General features: G+C 42.9%; 1 protein-coding gene and 1 pseudogene across 3 annotated transcripts; both read right to left on the bottom strand.

Annotated features, from left to right (window-relative positions):
• Window positions 1–7203: 7203 nt before the first annotated feature.
• On the bottom strand, window positions 7204–11192 carry LOC136510413 (uncharacterized; annotated as a pseudogene).
• A 9618-nt stretch (window positions 11193–20810) lies between these two features.
• On the bottom strand, window positions 20811–24318 carry LOC136512885 (uncharacterized). Of its 3 annotated transcripts, none has more exons than XR_010773236.1 (9): window positions 23877–24318; window positions 23238–23421; window positions 22879–23129; window positions 22654–22768; window positions 22394–22486; window positions 21859–22002; window positions 21660–21773; window positions 21411–21525; window positions 20811–21121 (listed from the first exon to the last, which is right to left on the bottom strand). XR_010773236.1 is itself a non-coding variant. In XM_066506894.1 (8 exons), exons 1-7 carry the CDS (start codon window positions 24239–24241, stop codon window positions 21660–21662), a joined length of 1266 nt encoding a protein of 421 aa, XP_066362991.1. In that variant the 5' UTR covers window positions 24242–24318; the 3' UTR covers window positions 20811–21121; window position 21659. The 3 variants fall into 3 exon arrangements, 1 of the variants encoding a protein (XP_066362991.1); XR_010773235.1 differs by having other exon boundaries at window positions 21411–21499; window positions 21659–21773; window positions 23877–24317; XM_066506894.1 differs by lacking the exon at window positions 21411–21525 and having other exon boundaries at window positions 21659–21773.
• Between the last annotated feature and the right edge of the window lie 279 nt (window positions 24319–24597).

Raw genomic sequence — 24597 nt, 5'->3', positions numbered from 1 at the left:
AAATTCACTAGGAGGTAGTATGCCTGCTTCTTATTGGAGTCCCTCAACTAGCATTTCCTTAAGGGGGTAGACTTCAAAGTGAAACCTATTGTGTTGAGAACAGCGGGAATTGATCTTATTCTGGGAATGGATTGGATGAAACAACACCGGGTAGTGATTCAGTGTCAGGAGAAATCTGTGGTTGTGACATCACTCAATGAAAATAGAATCTGTGTAGAAGTGATAGTGCAAGCTCAGCCTACAGCCACAGTGAACCAGCTGGATGGTGATACCCATAAACAAGATCATGTTGTGGAGGAGTTCCTGGATGTCTTCCCCGATGACTTTCCAGGTATGCCACCTGACTGAGACATTGAATTCATTATTTAATTATTACCTGGAACTATACCAATAGCTAAACGTCCATATAGAATGGGGGTTAATGAATTAGAAGAGCTTAAGAAACAACTAAAAGAGTTGCAAGAAAAAGGTTTCATATGCCTCAGTTCTTCCCCATGGGGGGCACCTGTGATCTTTGTGGATAAGAAGAATGGTAGTCAACGGATGTGTGTGGATTACCATTCACTTAATGAGGTTACAATCAAGAATAAATACCCTTTGCCTAGGATTGATGATTTGTTTGATCAGTTGAGAGGAGCCTATGTGTTCTCCAAGATTGATCTACGCTCAGGTTATCATCAGCTTAAGATTTGAAACTCGGACATACCCAAGATAGCATTCACTATACGGTATGGCTTGTATGAGTATACCATTATGTCTTTTGGATTGACCAATGCACCTGCATACTTTATATATCTGATGAATAAGGTGTTCATGGAGTTTTTTGATAAATTTGTGGTGGTATTCATTGATGACATACTAATATTCTCCAAGACTGAAGAAGAACATGCTGAACATATAAGGTTGGTCTTACAAAAGCTTAGAGAACATAAGTTGTACGCTAAGCGGAGCAAGTGTGAGTTTTGGTTGAAGGAGGTCTGTTTTCTGGGTCATGTTGTCTCCAATGGTGGAATAGCAGTGGATCCAGGCAAAGTGCAAGATGTATTGAATTGGAAACCACCAACCAATGTAAGTGAGGTCCGTAGTTTTTTGGGATTGGCTGGATACTACAGGAGATTCATTGAAGGTTTTTCCAAACTTGCTAAGCCTATGATAGCTCTGTTGGAAAATAATGCTAAATATGTATGGTTGGATAAATGCCAGGCAAACTTTGATGAGCTAAAGAAGAGATTGACTACAACTCTAGTATTGATTTTGCCCGACTTAAGCAAGAACTTCTCTATATATTGTGATGCATCCCGTTTGGGCCTTGGATGTGTGCTTATGCAAGAAGGAAGAGTGGTGGCATATGCATCTAGACAATTGAGGAAACATGAGTTGAATTACCCTACTCATGACTTGGAATTGGCAGCTGTGGTTCATGCTTTGAAAATCTTGAGACATTATCTAATTGGGCATAAGAGTGATATCTATATAGATCACAAGAGTTTGAAGTATATCTTTACCCAATCAGATCTGAATCTGAGACAACATCGTTGGTTAGAATTGATCAAAGACTATGATTTGGAAGTGCATTATCATCCGGGAAAGGCAAATGTCGTAACTGATGCACTTAGCAGGAAGTGTTATGCTAATGGACTTGGAATGGCATTTATGTTAGTAGAGTTGTGTGCTAAAATGGAGTATCTCAACTTGAGTCTTGTCACTAATGCAATGGAATTGGTGATAGAGCCTACATTAGAGCAAGAGATACGCAAAGGTCAATTGGAGGATGAGAAACTAAAAGAGATAGCGGAGAATGTAGTGCTTGGAAAGGCACCAAGATTCAGGATGGATGAGAATGGTACTCTTTGGTTCAGGAAAAGGATATGTGTACCTAAAGTGAAGGCTATCCGTGATGCAATTCTACAAGAGGCACATGAATCTGCCTATTCCATACATCCCGGAAGTACCAAGATGTATTTGGATCTCAAGGAGAAGTATTAGTGGTATGGCTTGAAGAGAGATATGGTAGAGTATGTGGCTTTGTGTGACACTTGTCAAAGAGTGAAAGCTGAGCATCAAAGACCTATAGGGTTGTTACAACCAATGAAGATTCTTGAATGGAAATGGGAAGAAGTTGGTATAGATTTTATCGTAGGTATGCCTCGCACTCAAAGAGGTTATGATTCAATATGGGTAATAGTGGATCGACTCACCAAGGTTGCTCACTTTTTACCAGTCAAGACTACCTATACGGGTCCAAGGCTAGCAGAGTTGTACATGGAAAGAATAGTGTGCTTATATGGTGTTCCCAAGAAAATTGTGTCGGATAGAGGCACTTAGTTTACATCGCAATTCTGGCAGAAAGTACATAGATCTTTAGAGACAAAGTTAAATTTCAGTTCTGCTTACCACCCACAAACTAATGGACAGACTAAAAGGATTAACCAGATTTTGGAAGATATGTTGAGAGCTTGTGCACTACATTATGGTAATAGTTGGGATAAGAGTATGCCATACGCAGAGTTCTCGTACAACAACAGTTACCAGAAGAGTCTCAAAATAGCACCTTTTGAGGCGTTGTATGGACGTAAATGTAGAACGCTGGTTAAACTCAAGTGTTTGGACCTGATGTCCTTAGAGACGTAGAAGAACAAGTGAGAATGATTAGAGACAACTTGAGAGTGGCTCAGTCCTGACAGAAGAGTTACGCTGATACTCGCAGAAAAGAGCTGACTTTCGAAGTTGGTGATTATGTGTACCTAAAGGTGTCACCAATGAGAAGTGTGAGAAGATTCAATATGAAGGGTAAGCTAGCACTGAGGTATATTGGACCTTTCCGGATTATAGAGAGACGTGGAGAAGTGCCCTATCAATTGGAACTGCCTGAAAGTTTATCAGGTGTGCATGATGTGTTCCATGTTTCTCAATTGAAAAAGTGCTTGAGAGTACCAGAAGAGCAGATTCCTTTGGAAGATCTTACTGTTAAGGAAGATCTTACATATGAAGAGTATCCGATAAAGATCTTGGAAACTACAGAAAGAGTTACAAGAAGCCAAACTATAAAGATGTGCAAGGTGCAATGTAATCGATATTCAGAGGATGAGGCTACTTGAGAAAGAGAAGAGGATCTGAGAAAGTCTTATCCCCAACTATTTGAGTAAGCAATCACCCGAATCTCGAGGACAAGATTCATCTTAAGGGGGGTAGAATTATAACACCCAAAAATTTCAGTCTTTAGAAGTAAGAAAAAATTGATTTAATTATGCAATTATATGTGCATTTTCAAATTTAGGAAATAATATTTTTATGAAATTAAAAGTAAATATAAGGATAGAAACATGTTGATGCATTCATGCTACTGCACATTTGTTTTTGTAATGATTAGCTTTGACTAAAATTTGAATTGAATTCAAATTCAAATTGAAAATGAGTTTGGAAAATCTATTTGGAAAAAGAAAAGGCAAAATCCTTCTCACTCCCTCCCCTCTCTCATTTCGGCCTGCTGGTCTAGCTCCCCGTGGCCCGCTCACCCTTCCCTCTTCCCTTCGTGGGCTGGCCCAGCTCGGCCGCAACTGCCTCGGCCTGCCCGGCCTAGCACGCCGTCCCCCTCCTCCCGCAACCGCACCATGCGCGTTAGCCAGAACCGCCGCCCCATGCCCGCTCCTCGCGACATGGGCACGTCGCCCGCTCCTCGGTGTCATTTAAAAGCGAGCCGTGACCCCCGCGCGCACCCCTACTGCCTCCTCGCTCCTTCTTCGCATTCGCTAGGCGCAGAGGAAGCCATAACCACCGCACAGAGGAGCGCCGCGATCCGCCGTCCGCCCCTCCGCGCAAACCGCCGTCCACGAGCCACCTCCGTCCCTGTTTTGCTCTGCGGTGAGACCCCTTGCTCCCCTCCTTTCCCCCCGTGCTCTCAATTTCATGTTTCATGGCCGTTTGAGCCCTATTCGCGTGCACCCGATAGCTTCATGTCGCCGGCCATGGCGACCGTCGCCTCGGCCACGTCCTCTAGCCGCCGCGTCGGCCTGGCCGAGTTCCCCTGCTCCCCCTCTTTCTCCTGGTGCCCTTGATTCTTCGAACCGTGGCCTGTGGGCCGAGTTCCACGCACACCGGTGACCACCTCACCGCCGGCCATGGAGCGCCGCCGCTGCCGCACTGTTCTAGCCGGCGCCTCCCTTTCTCTCTCTTCCCGTCTCTAATCCGAGCCGTCCATTCTTGATCCAACGGCCACCGATGGCCGATACCCTTTCGCCCTGGCAGTTTTGCTTAAGAGACCCTGAGTTTTTCTAAGTCCTAACCTGCAGTCCAAAGCACGTTCCCCGAGTACGCTTTCTCATTTTGAAAATGTAAAGTATACTGTTTTAGTCCAAAATACGTTTTCAGTATTTATAGAAATGCCACTATATTTGTTTTGCTCATAAAAACTTCGTTTTAGCTCTGAATTGACCCGTTCAAATTGCGTTAGTTTTCTAATTTCATAATCTACGTGTTAGTACCACTGTTAATCATGTTTGCAACTTTTAAATTTCATGGTTAGATTTAATTAAATAAATTGCTATAGGAAATCCCGTTTAAATCATAACTTTCGCGTATTAGCTCCGTTTTTCGTGAACTTCGCGTTGCCGTGATCGTAGCGAGACGTAGATTCTTTTCATAAACATTTTAATTTGTTTTCTATACTGCTAGTGTACTGTTCTAACTGTAGTATTGTTTGCTTTGCATGAAAGCTCCTGGAATGTTGTATGTTGCCGTGTTAGTCGTGTTCAGACGGTGAGGAGAATGTTGGTGACCAGGAGTACTTTGACGACTAGCAGGATCAGCAGGAGTTTGCTAACCAAGGCAAGTATAGCATGGGCCTACCTAGATGTCCTATTCACTTTAATCATTCACTCATGTGCATGTGTCTAAATTTGATAACCATAAGGACATCCTAGTTATTGGATGACATGTTTCCTTGACTCCTATGGGTTAATTGCATATGGGTAGATTGCTAGCGCTCTAACTGAACATGATCTATGCAATGGTTAATGGTTCTATGGAACTAAAAGTAAAATATGCTTTATAACAACTGATCCATAGGGCGAAGGTGCAAATGACTTTTGATCATGTTGCTCCCGGCCCTCCATAAGGACTTATCTGTCGGCAAAAGCTGGGACTGACAGTGCAACCGTGAGAGTCATATGGCTCTGACTTTAGCTCAGTAATAGGATCTTTTCTAGCTTGTTAGAGGTTACCTTTATGGCACAAAAGGGGCTTGCCACGTTGGGTATAGGGCTACCTCTGTTCCTATGTGTATAGCCGCGATGGATATGTGCCATAGGAAAGGGCGTTCCTACATCTGCCTACCAAGGAAACCTAGCGGCCCTAACTTGTTAGAGAAACCTATGAAATGGCTTCATAGTGTACCCTGCCCGCTCACCTTGACAGTGATATGGGAGTAATTAACCCGGGCATATGGGAATCACGACTCGCGGTGAATGTGCACCACCTCTGTAGAGGGTTACAAACTATTATAATAGCCGTGCTCACGGTCACGAGCGGCCCAGAAAACTCACAGAATAATTGGTTATTCATTGTGGTTCATATATGATGGTATACGATGATAATATGATGCAAATGATTTTGATATCTGATTATGTGGGTATAAATGGGAGCTTAAGCATAACTTGATAATAAAATCTTGACTTACTAAAAGTGCTAACTGTAGTAAACCAGTGTCATCCTTTTTGAGCTACATAACCCCATGTTATCTTGTTAAGTACGGGAAGTACTTACGCTTGTTTACTTTCTATTTTTGGATAAAAATCCCGAATGGGTAACAGATGACAACGTGTATGAGGAGTTTCCTGAGGATTATTAGGCTTGTGGTCAACCAGTTGACCTTCCCTGTGATGGAGTTCCACGAGAGAGTTATCATTTTATTTTGCGCTGTGTTGTGTAAGACTATGTGTAGTTATTAATCGTGTTGTAAGATACACCGTGATGATACTTTATTTAATTTGTCGACTTATGTGTTGATTGATCCCTGGGCACACATGAGCTTTATGCATTCAATTTTATCCTTAAAATTGGGTGTGACATGGCTTTAGATGAATGTGTTAAGCAACCCAAGAAAACATACAAGACTCTATAGGTTTACGACAAAACTACAAGTTGTATTAATCCTACTACATAACCAAAGAGAATTTTTTAGCGTATAGGCATAAATCCATTACAACTACAATCTCTCACAACTAGCACCAGCAGGCTAGAACATATATATAGAATCAACACTGTAATTGGATGAGAAAAAACACTATTAGTCGATGCAATGTGACATTTATGCTAGCATCGGATCAGCGGCGGATCCAGGAAAAATTTTAGGGGGGGCTGATCCTTCACATACCTCCGACTGCTTGTCAATCTTAAGCCTCAGCCCCACCTACACTATAGAACTTTGCCTAAAAATTCATGGGGGCTCCAGGGGGCTCCACTGCTCCGGTATCGGTAGGGGATGCTCGAGCCTTCCCCCTGCCCCACCGTTGAATCCGCCCTGCATCGGATGCTGTTAATTGCCAACAAAAATATGCTCATAGCCATCTTAGATATGCTACTTGAAGGCAGCTTAAAATTGCCAACAAAAATATGCTAATAACCATCTTAGATATGCCACATGAATGTTCATACAATCAGACCCAAAATATCTAGTTATATGCTCACTCAATTGATTAGTTGCATGTCACTAGAAGAAAAAAGTGACTACAGAAAGATTCAAGGACTCAAGACTCCTTTCAGGTTCCAACATGCTGAAAGGCTGTATCAAACAACTGCTGCTAAAACACTTCTAGAATAGTGGCACATGCAAAACAGGGTAAAAGTTTCTGTCTTGATCGAAAAAAGGTTCTTTCTTCATTTTGGTGGAGAACACACAATAGAAATTTTTAACACACTAAAAAATGAGATGCTGAATATTCAGTTGAAACTGTACTCCTTATTACACACTCTAAATTTGAGACTATTGTATATGAATAATATTACAGCCGAAACTGCTCCCGTCCCCAAATCTTATCACATCCAGGGATAAGATGCTATGTTCCAGTATAAGTTTATCCCAACAAAACTACTCCCCGTCCCGATGCTCGTCGTCCTAACACTAATTAACAGCACCTATGTCCCTATAACCAGCGAACATCCAACTTTTTAAAGAAATTCTAAAGCAAGAATATTACCTTTGGAGCAATCTACCTTCGTACAATTTTCTCCTTCCTAGAGCCCATTATCTGAAAGTTGCAAATAGAAACAAGCTAAGATATTAGCCTACTTATTATGTATTTATAATAAAGTACATGTTAGTACTTTATTTTTCTCTCTAAACTGAAAACTAGAACTAAATCACAGGTAGCGGTACTAATTCTGCAAGCATGGGCGAACTAATAACAAAGGCATGTCCACATCATGAGCAGATTTAAGTCAATGATATAAACACTGCATGCACAGTAAAGAACATATTTGCCTGCACATACACATGCCCAGAAAATAATAGCTTGTTTTTTTTTCACGGCAACAAAGGATATTAGGCTTGTTTGAGAACAAAACGGACACTAATTAAACTAAATAGAGTTGCCTCTAAAAAAAACAGAGATGGCTAAACACAAATTGAATGAGACACAATGATGGGCCCAACCATCATGTGTGCTGGAGCACAATAACAGCACAAATGCAATATACATGCCAGAATAGCGTGAAAGTCTATACCTACCTATCAGCTTCTTAAATTACATGGCTACAAAGGAGAGACTACATCAAATCTTCAGCAAAAACACCTTTTTTTGACAAAATTAAGGTCTTACATAAAAGATACAAAGGATATATAATCACAAAAAAGGATGAAGCTATTTTCTAATTGCACAGGATGATAAACAAAGATAAAGTTCCAACTCATTCATCCAGTTCAATGTATCCCACAATTCACGCAACGAGTATTCTACCATCTCAACTGATATTTTTGAATCACCTTGAAAAATGAGTCCACTCCATAATCACTCAAATATCATACTGACAGATAAATAAGTGGATCCGCAGGCCCTAATACTAAAATTCATAGTGTTTTATATCACTCAAATCAAATAATCATATACATAAATATCCTAAAATCTGCAGGCCGTAATCCAAAAAATGATTCAATCGAAAGCAGCAACCATGCCAAAGAATCGCCACCCAATTCATCCTTCCATCCATCCATCCATTCGATTTGATTCTTTTTTTTTCTCCAATCATTGTATTCATAGAAAAAGAGAGAATCATACATAGACCCCCCCCCCCCCCCACACACACACACACACAAACACACTACCACTACCACTTCATCATGAGAACTGAATCACCAGTTTAAAACAAAAGGACGACCCGCATTCGATTTGATTCTAAGTAGTGAAGATTGAAGACCAACAGATCTAAGAAGAAACACAGAAAGGCTTACCTATCAATGGCGAAAATGGTAGTTGGTATAACCGACCCCCAGGTCAGATTGACTCTCCAAAGCTTTCTTCAATTCAGACTTCAGCCCTCTCTCCAGGTCTATTCTTTTCCCTTCCAAGATCCTTTTCTTAGTCTCCAGCAGAGTAAGGTTGGTACGCCACCACGCTCTCTGAGCACGGCGGTCTCGAGATCTTGCATCATCTCTTTCTTCATCAATGGTGTATGCTTGTTGGTATGGTATTCGCGGTTGCGGAGGGGGATGATACTCGTACTCAGGATACAATGGAAACTGGGAAAAATAATATTCAGAAAAAGAGAGAACTGAAAAAAAACACAAACTGAAAAACGATTTAGAAAAGAGGGGAGAGGATGAAAAGAGAGATATACCAGTGGATGGAGATATAGCACCTGCTGCAATCCTCGGTTCCTCTGCATAATATCGGTTCCGGTATTTTCAATCTCGTTGTCAGGCTAGGCCAACAGTCTCTTCAGTTCGGCGATGTGGGCTTCCAGAGGGATTAGCTGTTGGTCACACTCATTCATGCACTCTGTGAACATCCGATCGTAGGCCTCGTCTAGCTCGGCATTTGTTTGAAACTTGCAGTCCATGAGTTCAGGGTTTACCAACCTGAATCCGAGCCTTCCGGGATGGGTCCTCGCCTTGACTATTGTTGCAGCTACAAGGGATGTCCGCTCGTCTAGATAAAATTGAACCTGATTGATCCCTTGAACAGAATTGATCCCCCTGTTTTCCAGGACATTGCCGGCCTCGGCGAGGCTGGAGATAGTTTCATTTTCAGCCAAGGCTGCACCCTCAAACCTGCATCAACAAACAAACAGCTAATGGTTAAGATTGACAATTGTACTTTTGCAAAAACTCTACAGCAGCTATCAATATGATGAGAGCCAAGCTTTCTCAGTTTCTTGACACTAGTATAACCAAACTAGAGGGATCACATAGAGAACGAACAAGCAAACACACTGAGCAGGCGCAATGATTAAGAAACATTATCAGATTACTCTTCTGATATAATGAAACCAAGAGCTACGTTCAGCTCTACTGCATAACAGATTGCAGAAAGAAAAAAAAGAGCTAGGCTTTTCCAAACTACACGTGAAACTGACTCTGACAATAGCAGTAGGTTCGGTCAAGCTAGGCTGCACAACAGATTGCAGAAAGAAAAAAAAGATGGTGCCGTATCCGTATGGTATGTATGTGTAGTAGTTGTGGGGGATTGCACGAAGAATGCATGAAGTATGTGTAACTGAGCAAGTACTAGTAATCGAAGAGAGGTAACAATGTAAAGCAGACAATCAGGTAATAGAGGAAGGCTTCATACATTTGTTAGATCTTCAGGTTAAACAAATTACAGTAAGCCTCTGCTTCAAACTTCCAGATAATTATTGGATTGTGTTCCTCACACCTAGCAGGGTGGGGAGCAGCGGTACATATTTCTTCAAATAAAAAAATCAATAGAAACTATACGGGTTTAGGGGGCTCTTTGTTAGATTGATCTCCACCCGGCTCGGTCCAACGACCGAGTCAGACCCTGACTCGTGCCCTGATCAGAGGCGCTCAGCCGTTCTCCTAGCTAGTGGGCCCCTGTTGCGCAGCGCTATAAATAGGAGGTGGGGGCTGGGGCTCGAGATACGAGGTTCACCGTAGCTACCAACGCCCCACCGACGTCCTAACCCTAGTCTGATCGAGAGGGCGCGCTGTGAGTGACGGGAAGCACCACCGTTTTCGCCGCCGACACTGGATCGCACGTCCACTGCACAGCTACCTCTACTCCAACACTCGAGGCCACGTCGCTGCGGCGCCATGGCCACGACTGCGCTTTGGGAGGTACATCGACAAGTTCTTTGTCTAAGTTAAGTTTCACCCGCTAGATCTACATCTAGAGGTCCTATAAATCCTATCAATGGTATCAGAGCAAGGTTGGTGTGCGAATCTAGTTTGGGCTAGTCTAAGTTTTAGCATTTAGAAGGAGATGAATCGGAACAAACAAATCCAGTCGAGTTAAACCATAACCCTAACCCTAGAAGACGGACGGAGAGGACAGGGGCCTACCGAGGGGCTTACCTATCGCAGTTGTCACCGTTGGCGTCGCTCCGACGTTGTGCGGGAAGAGCACCTGAATCACCGGCGCCGGTCGGTCACACCACCACGCGGCCTCCGCATCGGGCTCGGGAGTCAAGGGCGTCGCCACAAGGCCGCTCGACGATGGCGCGCTCAGCCTTGGGTGAGCGAGCGCGCTGGCGAGGGGCCCCGCAGCGGCGTCGCCATGCCTGCCTGGTCGCCATGAGCAGCCATATCTGTTCCCCTAGATCTACTCGCCATGGCTGCGGGACTAGGACAGAAGAGAAGGAGAGCGAGAAAGAAGAAGAGGAAGGGTAGCCGGAATTGCTCTGGCGACGCTTTTCCTCACCGGCGCCGATGGCCAACGTGACCGCCGTCGATGTCGCCTCTACGGCGAAGAGAGAGGGGGGAGGGTGAAAATGAGTTCAGGGTTCAGGGGAGAAAGCAGGCATCAGGGTTTTGTTCCTCCGAGTCTCGCGCACGACCATCGGATCACGATCGATGGCTCGCAGCGCTTGGACCGAATATGACCCAGGCAGGAGAGAAGAATTTCGGCCCAGGCCCAGGTTGTGGCCTGGGATGCGGAAACACGCAGTGTGCGAATAGACCATGGGCCGGTTTCTAGTATGGGTAGCGCGTTGGACCGCACGAGCAGGCGCGCGGGCGACATGGGCTCCGGGCCAGCTTTTTCTCGGTTGGGCCAAAATGAACAAAAGAACCTGTTTCAAGGTTTGTTATTTTTAGAAGCAAATTTTGATGAATTTAGATTAGTTTTTCACGTCTATTCAATTTTGAACCAACGGAATAAATTGTTCAGAGAGTAGATAAGTACAGTGAAATGCTTCTAAAAATAGATAAATTATATTTTTCATATTTCCGCTATAAAGTTAATGATTATTATCTTCTCATTAGATTCGAACCAACAAGAGGATTTAATTTGAAGAGCAGTTATATTTATTCAGTAAATTATGAGTAGTCTGATTTGTTTAAGTTTAATTATGATATTGTTATTTTTTTGTGCAACATTGATGATAACAATATTATAATGAGTTTAAGTTTGAAGTTTAAATCTCTGATAAATTTTACACTAACGTGGTCAATTTTTTAGAGAGTAGATAAAGACGAAGAAATGCTCCTGAACTAATAGAATGTATTTTATTATCATGTTTCCGTTGTAATGATGTTGATTATCTTCTAATTAAATTTGAACCAATGGAAAAGTTTAATTTTGAAGAGTAGTTATATGTCCTTTAAGTTAATTTATGAATTTTATGCATTAATTCTATTTTCTGCCCAACGGTGATATAGAATTGATGCAGAAGCACCTTGTATGTTTAATTTTAACCAACGAGATCACTCGGCTGCAAGTCAACAGGCTGCAATGCTGGGCTATGTGAATGAAAAGGCTTGAGTTAAGTCAGTTCAGAACTATTTTTTGTTAGTTTGCTAATTTTCTGATTAAATTGGAACCAACGGGAAGATTTTATTAGAAAATAAAGTATAAGTGAATGTTTTAGTCGTCATGACTAAGTTTTTGTTACAGTAAATAGTATATATTTTTCCATCATTATGATAAGAGTTGCAATAAATAACATACATGTCTAATTTGATCAATGTTGGGTTAAGCATGCGTGTTTGTATATAGATTTATCCCGCTTGGAGAGAAGTTTGGCATTGTACTTATGCTAGTCAATCCTACATGGTGGAATAAGTTTTATAATGACTCATATGTTTTTATATCCCACATAGCGAGAGAAGTTTGGGTAGCTCTTATGCTATCCTAGTATTGACCATGGCACAATAGAAATACACTGTCATGGTCAATACTAACCAAAATATAAGGAAAAAATGCAAGCGTGACTTGCAAAAGTACTACTAATAAAAGACCTCGTTGAGTTCTTAAAGTGGAATGAGGAAAGTGTACTCCTATACGGATTAAGAAATAACTTTGTTTGCATGATATAATCATGTGAATGAAGTAAGTTATAAGTGTCTCCTCGTTCACAGGTTTTCTAAATAGTTCTCGAAATTATGGCAGTGAAGCCCATGTCATATTTCGAGGGGGAGAATTGTGAGATCAATTAAGAGTAAGAGAAAAGATATAATTAAGAAAGATGAGATAAAGATGTTGATGAATGTGACTACTCTTCATTAAGAGTGAGATAAAGATGCTGATGAATGTGACCGTTGATCATAATAACGATACCCCTAAGCAGAGAAATAGCTAAATTTTGGGACCTTTTGCAGTTCCTATAGGAAGATAGCGTAGTCAGCTAGAATTCATACTGGACGAGCCTTAAAGTTGTTAAGGTGGTGCTTAAAGCGCCATATGAGGTTTTAACAGATTAAACCCAAAAAAAAGAAATTTGAAGATACATTATCTTTATAGAAGATGGGATGATCTGTGGGAGCATGGTATGTAGAGACATATGACTTGAAGAGAAGCGGGACTATGTGCCCACTTCAGTGATTCAAAAAACAATGAATTTCTCAATATCTGTTAATGTTGTATGACTTACACAACACCTGTTGTTAGCTCTTTAAAAAAAGATGAATAACGTAAACAAGGATCTTGTAATACAGGAGCCTATAGAATCAATTGTCTCTTGGAAATGAAGAGCAACAACAGCCCTATATGAAAGTGTCAGTAGCTGAGGCCCCAGAAGGTCTCAAAGAATTAGAAAACTAGTTTTTTTTCTGATGACTATGAAGTCTATGTTAGTGAAGAAATTCAAATAGAGGGTGATCCCACCTCATTTGAAGAAGCCATGAGAAGCGTTTACTCATCTAAATGGCAAGAAGCTATGGAAGCTAAAATGAATTTGATGAATACCAACGATGTTTGGGACTTAGAAGAAATTCTCAATGGAGCCAAAACAGTAGACTATAAATGAGTCTACAAGACAAAATGTTACTCCAAAGGAAATGTGGAAAGATATAAAGCACGACTTGTAGCAAAAGACTTTACGCAAAGAGAATGAATAGATTATGATGAGAGTTTTCTCTTCAGTCTCATGCAAGGATTCTTTTATAATTATAATGGCGTTAGTGGCACATTACGATTTAGAGTTACATCAGATGGATATGAAGACGACATTCCTCAATGGGGATTTGTATGAAAACATTTACATGGCATAACCCAAAGGTTTTGTCGTGGAAGCAAAAGAACTTATGGGATGCTGCCTGTAGAAATTTATTTATGGGTTAAAACAAGTCACTCGATAGTAGTATTTGAAGTTGATGAAACAATAAAAAAGTTTGGGTTTAAAGAAAATGAGGAGGACAATAGCGTTTATGCGAAGTTCAAGAATGGAAAATTTATTTTTCCACATCCTGTGTATAGATGACATCCTTCTCACTAGTAGTGAAGTTAATCTACCATTAGAGAAGAAGTTCTTGTCCTCAAGTTTGAATATGAATGATCTTGGTGAAGCATCATTGGTTCTAGAAATTAAAATTCACCAAGATAGAAGAAAAGGGGTATTAGGACTATCGCAAAGGTATACTTAGAAAAGATTCTAAAGAAATAAAGTATGCATGCGGATAAACCTATGACTGCTCCTAAAGTCAAGGGTAATAGATTTAGGAACCTTCAGTGTTACAGGAACCAATATAAGATCGATCAAATAAACATGGTTCCATATGCTTTAGCTGTTGGAAGCTTAATCAGTGTACAAGTAAGAACTTACCCTAACGTAGCTCACGTATCCGAGATGTTTTGATAGAAGTCCAGTCCAGATATAGATACTAGAATAGAGTTAAGAATGTCTTGCAATTTTGTAAAGTATTATGGGCCTCATGCTGAATAAGAAAGAACAAGTACTCTCAAATGGTTGTGGGTACAAATGTTAAACCTTGGCGAGATGTGTAGTGAAATTCACAGTAGTTGCTAACACTTGTAGTTGGAGTATTATTGTGGAAAAGCTCCAAAGAAACAGTCGTGGTATCATCAATGACGCATACCATAGTATAGCTTGGTATGAGGCTTCAGGGACAGGCAAAAGTGGTTAAGGAAATTTTGTACCCGGAATTAATAATGGTAGACAATAGCAATAACACTTTAAAACAAATCACTCCTATGACAATAGGTCAAGTGTGCTGCCAAACACATTGACATTAAGTTATATGTTGTAAAGGAAAAAAATCTAGAATCATTTTGAAAGCATTGAGCATATAAGTACCGAGTAAGTACTTGCAGATCCGCTTACCAAAGGCTTACCACCCAGTGCGTTCAGAAAACACACAGTTGACATGGGTTTATGGGAAAGCCTATGATTTCTAGATACTAAGGGCCTAGTTGAGAATCTGTTTCAAAACAGAAAGGTGTATTGTAGCTGTTAGTCTAACAGTACTAACTGTTATGACGAGGCATGCTCTATACACTAATTTGTGATGGAATGGGGGAAAAGACAAAGTGAACTAAGTTTTAAGTCATAAGGTGAGATCAAGAGGGAGAATGTTAGATTGATCTCCACCCGACTTGGTCCAACGACCGACTCGGACCCTGACTCACGCCCTGATCGGGGGAGTTCAGCCATTTTCCTTGCTAGTGGGCCCCCATCGCGTAGCGCTATGAATAGGCACGCTGTGAGCTACGGGAAGCGCCACCGTTTTTGTCGCCGACACTGGATTGCGCCTCCACTGCACAGCTACCTCTACTCTGACACTCGAGGCCACGTTGTTGTGGCGCCATGGCCGCGACTGCGTTTTGGGAGGTACATCGACAAGTTCTTTGTCTAAGTTAAGTTTCACTCGCTAGATCTACACCTAGAGGTCTTATAAATCCTATCACTCTTGCCAGATCCAAACTCACAAGTACATGCTAGGGCTAAGAACATCAAACAAGCAAAGAAAGCACTACCAGGCCCTTTAATTTGAATGGGGAAATAGATCAGTAGCTCACAAACAAGAATACGCAGCACAAGGATTGTGCTTTTTACCTCGGATAAGGTCGGAGGATGGTAAGGGGAGGGGAGCGGCGTTTCTTCTGAGTGGATGGAGTGTGCGGCGCTGCTTCCTGGCTGATGGAGAAGCGGCGTTGCTGGTATGAAGGGGGTCGGACGGTGAGCGGAGGGGCACTGGCGTTTCTTTCGGGGAGGATGGAGTGCGCACTGCTACTGGTACAAAGGGAGTCGGGGCCGGTGGGAGATGGGGACGAGTGGTGCATGAGACTAGAAGTGGCGGTGGTCAAACCCTAGCCGCCATGCCTCTCCATCCTTTGCGAGTTGAGGCAGTCGACAAAACGAGCGAGCGAGGAGAAATTTTGATATTTAACCCTTTATTCACGAGCCCCTCAACATTTAACCCCCAATTCGCAGGCCTTTTGAAATATAACTCTATGCACGCGAATTGCTTTGATATTTAGGTTTTTTGAGGATTTCTTCCTTTTATTAATTCTAGCCATCCATTTTCACTATTAAGGACACCGAAAAAGACCAGAGTACCCTTCCCTAAAATCAAGTCGCTCGCATCATTGTTTCCTCCCTCTCCATATCCTGACCCACGCGAGTCAGGAGTTGGCACCACCGCGCGCGACCTGGGAGGGGTGTCGTTCGCCTACTGCCGCCCGCCGTCGGCCAGCCCTCGCTGCTGCTACGCCTCCTCCTCTGGACTCTTCCGCCCCGTCAGCTTGCACTATGGTTTGGGGCCACTGCACCCCCAAACTGCAGGTCGCCTCTATGCTCTCCAATGGCCGGCGGGTGAAGCAGGCCGCGACGGCGTAGCTCCCCCTGCTGCTGCTGCTCGCCATCGACAACGGCGGATGCTGCTCAACAATGGAAGATGGCAAGAGGAGGAAGAAGAAGATGATATGTGGGGCCCGCGCGTCAGTGATAGAGGAGGGAGGCCACCAGATTAGAGGGAGGGGTATTATGGTCTTTTTAAGGTACCCCAAATAGTGAAAAGAGGCTCCTAGAATTACTAAAAGAGATAAAACCTCGAAAATCATAAATATCAAAACAATACGCGCGTCCAGGGTTATATTTCAAAAGGTCTGCGAATTAGGGGTTAAATGTTGAGGGGCGTGCGAATTCGGGGTTAAATATCAAAAAATTTGCGAGCGAGGCGAAGAGGCGACAGGGAGATAGAAACACGACTCGGGAGATGATTTTTTATTGGAAAAAGTCTACATAACCCCCTTAACTATTTAGGGTGAACTACTTTACCCCCAAACTATAAAACTAGATTTTCTACCCCTAAACTTTCTAAAACCCCCAAGCGGTTTTAGATAAAGCATAGATGATCCAATGAGTATGAAATCCGGATTATAGTAAAAAAATTACTATAACCGCTTGGGGGGAGGGGGGTTTAAAAAGCTCATAGGGTTAGAAAATTCAGATTTATAGTTTGGGGTGAAGTAATCCACCCTGAATAGTTATGGGGTTATGTAGACTTTTCTATTTTTTATTTCCCCGTGGATCGAAGGTGAACGGGCTGACAAGGCATGGGTCCTTTTTAGCGAGATGGATATCCAAACGGCAACGCGGAATGGAGGGGGTTGCCGCTCCCACGGGCCTCACGCCACCCATGGATGGGGCGGGTATACCGGCGGTATTGGGTATCAAAGAGGCCACAGTGTACACCTCGATACACGACACGGTCGAAAGCATTCTATCGAGCCTGCATTAGGCACTAGCTGACTACTCGTGACATGGCTACCTAGGTGACTAGGTACTGGGCGCCTGCTGTTACATTATAGGGCATATTTGGATCACCAGAATTTCACAAGAATTATATAAAAAATTTATAGATACTAATTCAATTTCACAGAAAAAATATAGGAACATAAAATTTCTTGTGTTCCAAAACAAGCCCTTACTCGGGGCCGAGTCGATGATGGTCTGATCTTTTTCTTTTTTGAAAAATCATAGTATGTGTTGTAGACTCTATTATGGCCTATCGTATATATCAGCAGAACCGGAATGTTTATGTCAAATTAATTCATCAGAAAACGGATTTTTTATAATGTATAATTTTCTCTATATAAATAATATACTTTTATAAAAATTGAAAGTGGTTGAAAATCATGTCAATGGTTAGATAACTTACATTTTGAATTGGATGGAGTAGTAATTTGGCATTTAGAAGGAAAAAAAATCAGAACTAGATAACATGGGAGGTTACATCTTACATATACATCACGATTCACGCATATGCATGGGCTAGGCCAAAGCAGAGAATGTAGCTTGTATGTATATGAAACATTGGATTTGGAGAAGGCTGGTGCTGCTGGAAAACGGATACAGGGGGGGAGGGGGGTGTTCTCAAGCCTCCCCTGCCCCTCCTACCCATCTCGGAGCAGTGGAACTCCTGTGGAGCCTCCATGAATTTTTAGGCAAAGTTCTATAGTATAGGGGGACTGACCCCCCTGCCCCTCCTATCCATCTCGGAGCAGTGGAACCCCTGTGGAGCCCACATGAATTTTTAGGCAAAGTTCTATAGTATAGGGGGGCTGAGACTTAAGATCGAACAACAGTGTTGTTCAGCCTCCCTAAAATATTTTCTGGGTCCGCCGCTGGTATGTTGTATATATTGCAGCTGAAATTCTGTGTGTATATATGCTCTCTTGTTCATTCCTTGTGTGCCCGTGCATTCTAGTAACTAGAATGAATGAACGTTTATTGAGTTATAGGGAGGAATTCTTAAGAGCCTGAGTCCCGTGACATTGTGATTCATGCGAGGCTGCTGTGACTTTTTTTTAAACAGAGTTTGCACTTTTATTAATTCTGGAAAGGTCCATTTACATCATGAGTCTCCAAGGTTTTTACAGGCTCTGGGATAGGATCAATCTAAGGGCTTGTTCAGATAATCAGGAATGAAGACCAGAAACGATTCCCGGTTGGAATGCTTCACTAATTTACATAATGTTGATAAGCTAGAATAATTCCTTGCTCCATTCCGAAAGAATTGAACAGACCCTAAGGGTCCGTTTGGCAGAGCTATGCTCTCTGATTCTCCAGCTGTGCTCCCTGATTCTCTAGTGAAGTGATTCTGGGGCTAAAAATGATTCTCTTTAATTCTTTAGCATGAACTCTTAAAATCATTATGGAGAATCACTTCACAGAATCAGGAGAAGCTACTTTTTTCAGCTCTCAGCCTCTTAGTTCATTTCAGAGAATCACTTCACAGAATCAGCAGAGAATCACTTCACTCTAAAAAAAACCGTTTGGCAGCCGGAGAGTGATTCTCTTCGAGAATCTGCTCCATGGAGCGCTCCCAAACGCACCCTAAACATGCGATCGATCTGGGTCCTAATTCAAACAAATAAGTTCATGTGCATACCAATTGCAACAGCGTGGCAAATGGACATCATCAACTCAGAACAAAATTCATAGACGTGAGAAACTTTGCTTGTCTAAGTTAGAGGCGGGAATTCTTAAGAGCCTGAGTGCCGTGACATTGTGAGGCATACGAGGCTGCTGTGACTTGGATCAGCAAGCTACTGCTAGTAATTAAACATCGGCAAGAAAAAAGGGGAACTTGCTCCAAACATCATTTTACGTCCGGTTACCCTCCATGTGATCGGAAAAAAAAAGACTTACTAGCACCCGAACGTCCGGAGCAGATGAACATGTCCGGACGCCCACATACGCTGCTGCCCAGCCCTCCCGTCCGTGCCTGCCGTTGCTCTGTATCGCTGCTGCAGGCGCATGTCCGTCCCCCATCTGCCTCGCCCCGCTCCCGTCCGCCTCGCTCGCTCCGCACACGCACCCCGGCTACGCCCACCACTCCTTCCCTCTGACCCCCTCCTCTCTCCGCGCGGGCGGGGCCCAGGAGTCTAGATGAGGACGAGCACGCTCCGTCCTTAGGACCCTAGGGGCGCCGTGCGCCCCAATCTGCCGGCCCTCGGCTCGCCGCGCCCCTTCCCCCTGCGCTCAGGCCGTGCCCCCGTGACTCTTTGAACATACCTCTGAAACACGAAACACTTGCAACATGAAACACTTGAATGCAACATAAGTCTGAAGCAGATGAAACATTTGGAACATACACTTACAACATATTTGTGAAACATATGCAACATCCACATAAAACACTTGCAACATGAAAATATTTACTGCAACATAACAATGAAACAACTAAAATATTTGGAACATACCCTTGCAACATGTGTGAAACATATGCAATGTCACGCTTGCAACATACGTTTGAAACAAATGAAACACTTTAAACAAACACTTGCAATATGCCTATAAAACACTAGCAACATATGCAACATCTCGATATACTTTTGCAATATCCATATCAAACACTTGCAACATACCTCTGAAACATTTATAACACTTGAAACATATGTTTGCAACATGCACTTTCATCGCAACATCGCCTTGCTCCTTGGGAATGGAGGCTCATCGACGCGTGGAGTTCACTGGTGTAGAGCTCGCCGGTGGCGCGGAGCTCGCTGCTCCGGTGGAGAAGGCCACGGCAGGTCTCGTGGAGAAGGCTGCGACCGGTCCGTACGTCGAAGAAGCCCGCGTCAAGTGGGAGGCGCGGTGGAGAGGGAGGAAGACGAGCTGTCGTGCTCTGGCGCGGAGGAGATGCCGGCTGGCGGAGCGGAGACACAATGGAGAGGGAGGCGTGGTGGAGAGGGAAGCGCGGTGGAGAGCGCCATGGCCGAGGCGGCGCGCCGTCGCGGCGCTGTGGTGAGGTGAGTTTCTTCTTCTTCTTTTAGAACGGTTCAGATAAGATGCGGTTGGACTGCGTCGTGGCCCTCCATCAGCACTGTCCGGTGAGGTGAGTATTTTGAATGTTTGAATTGGCCTAATTTTGGCCCATGGCTGCTTCAAATGCTCGAGCAACTTACTGACTGGATTCATATACTTTTGGATAACTCCCGGTCATGGCTGCTTCGAATGCTGGAGCAACTGATTGACTGGATTTATATACTGTATGATGGATGATTCATCCGGAACGCATTTTATCAGATATCATGGATAATTTACACTGGTTCATTCATTGACAGCCCAACTCTTGCTGAACTTGGCTTCATTTACAAATGGCTGCCGACATACATATACATATCTATCTATATGACTGAATTTAGCTTCATCCTAGTGGTAGCAGAGAAGCCTGTAGGCTCATTTTAGAAAGCACTTGTGGGATTTTTTACATAAAACCTATCAGCTAATATCGTCTTCGATTCATTGTTGCATATAAAGATTCTATAATATATACAAATTATATATACGCCTGACTGCTAACGCGTCCTTTTAGTGTCTGCAATAAACATCCAAGAGAGAAGCTCGCAGCTACTACATTGATTTGCTAAATAATAATAAAAAAGGACAATATGTTAGACAATTAGATTCGTGTATTAGGATTTATGTCCCCGTTGGGAACGAGGATCATCAAATACGGAGAAATCCAATATGTAGATACAACATTTTTTTCCTTCCGGCAATTTTCAGCCATTTCACCCATTGAGTTGCACTATATATATATCAGTCACATCCACGTGGATGACAATGCTCAGAATGTTCATCTGTCCAAAAACTCATTCGTTGTCTAAACCTTTTACAGGCCTTGAGGTACTCCTTCAAAACATGGGTTTCAGACAATCACGACATTTGCTGAAATCCTGACATGAAAGCCTGCATCTTCAACCTGTCACATGCAGAAATCATTATTTACAGATGGAAACAAACAAATTTCAAAATTCATACAAGTAAACAGTGAACAAGACAAAATGCTTTCAAGACCTTGAATGTGGCTTGGTACAACCAGAAATAAAAAAAAATATACATATTTCACCAAAATCCTTGCGCTCAAATGTGTTGTAAAGTGATCTATGTGTTGGGTGATTCTAGGATGTGTTCATGTAGTGGGTAATGCTAGAAAATGGACCCACGTCGAGTGAATAGCTCCACAACACACAAACAGGAGCGAGACAGACCTTTAGTCGCATTTGCATCTCTTTACATGCTAGCTTTGCATTGTCATTCATCCGTTGCAAAAGTTTCAATTGATAACAAAGTCCCCTTCCTGAATCCAATCAAACAGGAAATATCAGCACATGTATACTATTATGAAAGATTCCTATCACAGATGGACGAAAACCTCGAAAAGAGAAATTGCCGAAGACAACAAACAATCAACGGAAGAATTCACAAACATGAAAAGACATGGATGGTATTCCCTCACCTTAATCTTGCATTTCAACATCAGTGGATTCAAGCTCCATATTGTTTGATTGAATGGAGGCAACCAGATCCTCAATTCTCAGAGGAACATGCCTTGCTGCATACTGGAACAAAACCTGAAGATACAAATGGAAAACATAAGTAGATGTGATGGATAGGAAATTGTTTGGAGTACTAATGCGCTCTCATGTCAGAACTTACTTTTGAATGGCTGTCAGCAAAAGCACGAGCACGGTTTGGCTTTCCAACAAACTGCAGCTGACCGATCTGCATCTTTCCATCCACAAGTTTCACACTTTCATCTCTAACTGCAAAGCGGAGAAGATTCCCTGGTCGTAGGTTTGACTGTAGAATCATATCATATAAGATTAAGTTTAATGATCCAAACATTCTCAGATACAGAAAACAGACAGGTTCATGGATCATGGAGGCAGACAAATTGCAAAGAAATTTAAAACTTCTAGTGTGCAGACTGAGTGTACCAATAATTCATTAATCACTACACACATAGCATAAGAGCATGAAGTGAGCTAAATCTATTGATAAGGACAAACTATCAACATAATCATGCACTAATGTCAACAACACAAAGCTTCGAGCAATATGTGGAAGGTGCTGTCAGATGCCAAACTGAAGTTTATGTACACCCTTATAAACATGGGAAAACACTAAGGTGCATGAGTCCATGTAATAATTACTCATATTTATAGGAATAAGATGCATTTCAAAGCAATACCTTCTGTATGAATGCACTGTCCAAGCTGCCAAATGCAACAGGAGGATCGTCAGAAGTAACTACCCTTCCATCTTCTAGCAGCTCCAACACAAGCTGATAGCACATGAAGAAACAAATGCAATAAAATTATTAATTATAAAACAGTAGTAAGGGACATGCAATACTTCATGTATCTTATTCTTTTCTTTTTGTTAAGAGAATGGTCAAATACTCAAATGTGTTGGCAATAATATAGCTCAAACAATAGGACACAGACATACATGTTGTTCACTTGGTATTTCTCCCTTCTTGTCCGTATCAATAACATATTGGCTACAAGTCTCGTCTTTCCATACCAGGGCAAGAGGAGTAATCCCAGCTTGATAATGTGCATGCCTGATAAGAAAAAAATATTGTGAATCCTCAATTGATGAATGAAGTTAACAAACATATATGTGGACATGATTTGCTAGAACATATTAAAAGAAAGACGATAAGGATTTTACTTGTTGTAGAACAGCAAGCCATCTTTGACATAGGGCATGCTGCCCGAGTATGCTGCTTGGAGACCCTCAAGAGTGCAATCGTATACAGGGAGTGCACTGAATCTATATCTATGGTATGTTGATGGAGGATCACCAGCAGAAGTTTCTGCAATCTTAGAGTTGACCCAGAAAAACCTGAACTCAGCAGTGCAGTCATAGAGCGAATAGCCTCGCCAACAGATCATATCAATGATATAGTATGTCTCATCAGGCTGCACCACAAACACAATCGAACATTAGAAACAGAGTAAAGGAAACAAATAAGTTTAGAATCAAGAAACTTGCAGCAAATGGAAAATGAATCTGTTTGTTTAGGGTACCTCATGAAAAATGCAATCGAGAATGGAGTACGAGCTCGCTGGGCCAGAAATATCTCTCTTTGATCCGTTCGGTAGTGCCGAAGGGAAACGATGAAGGATGGACCCGTTACGAACCCTGCTGATCGTCATGCCATTGGATGACACAACCAAACATCGTTTGCCAGAAGGTCGGGCAAAAACATGCCTATGTAGAAAGGGGGGGGGTGGGGGGGAACAGCAGTGTCAATCCTCCTATATTGTCAATAAAACCTGGTAATTTTAAAACGCAGTAGTACTACGACATTATGCGAAGACAGAACTGGGGTGTTTGCTGACCACAATTGAACTCCTATATATATTTCCAATAAACCCTGGTGCATTGAATTGAACTCCTATATTTAACTCCTATATTTATTGTCAATAAACCCTGGTAATTTTAAAACCCAGTAGTACTACAACATTATGCGAAGATAGAACTGGGGTGTTTGCTGACCACAATTGAACTAGCATTGAATTGAATGTTAGTGGGCAAGTGAGGAAAGGAGGCACCTTTGGGGGATAATAGAGCAGCAAGCGAACACTACAGGATTGAATGAATGAAAACAACAAATTCACATATGCAGATAGGTCGATTAGGAAGAACGAGAGGTGAGAACGGACCAGTCGGTGGCGAGGTGGGGCGGGGCGTCGACCATCCACTCGGGAAGCATGATCTGACGCGCGAACCACCGGCGCGCGTCGGGGCCGCGGAGCCTGGAGGCGGCGGCCGCCGCCGCGACGCCAGCGATGGTGAGCTCGTGCTCGTGCTCCTCCTCCTCATGCTCGTCGTACTCCTCCTCCTCGTGGCGACTGGTGGCTGCGGCAGGGGCCTGGGTGGTGAGGAGGGAAGTGGCGAGGGCGCGGGCGCGCGCCTGGGCGTCGGCGCGCCGGGAGGACTGCGCCTGGAGGGCGAGCTCCCGGCGGCGCTGCTGGTCGGAGATGGCCGGTCGCTTGTACGGGCGGCGGGGCTCCGGCGGCGGCGCCATGGTCCCTGCCGCCGTGCGCTCGCACCTGCTCGCCGCCGCCAACGCCACTAGAGAGGGTTGTCTTGTCCGAGGGATGGGGAATTTTTGTGACAGTGGGCTGGGCCGGTGGATGGGAAATTGGGCCGTAGTTACGTGGGCTTCGGCCTTGCAAGTCAGTCAGTCAGGAGATCCACGGCAGAAGCTACCGAATTACCATTCAAAAAAAAAAACTACCGAATTACCTCCCTCAGCTTCCCTTGGAAACAAAAAACTCCCTCAACTATTACGGCCATTCTCTAAACTACAAAACTAGTTTTTTTATCTCTTTAAACTTTTTGTTTTTACAGCCTGGGTGGTTTTAATGAGTAGTTTTAATA

The sequence above is a fragment of the Miscanthus floridulus genome, chromosome 16 (assembly GCF_019320115.1).
Source record: "Miscanthus floridulus cultivar M001 chromosome 16, ASM1932011v1, whole genome shotgun sequence".
NCBI classification, from domain to species: Eukaryota; Viridiplantae; Streptophyta; class Magnoliopsida; order Poales; family Poaceae; genus Miscanthus; species Miscanthus floridulus.
The sequence above is the reverse complement of the archived record's forward strand: the minus strand, read 5'-3'. Positions and strand labels throughout refer to the sequence as shown.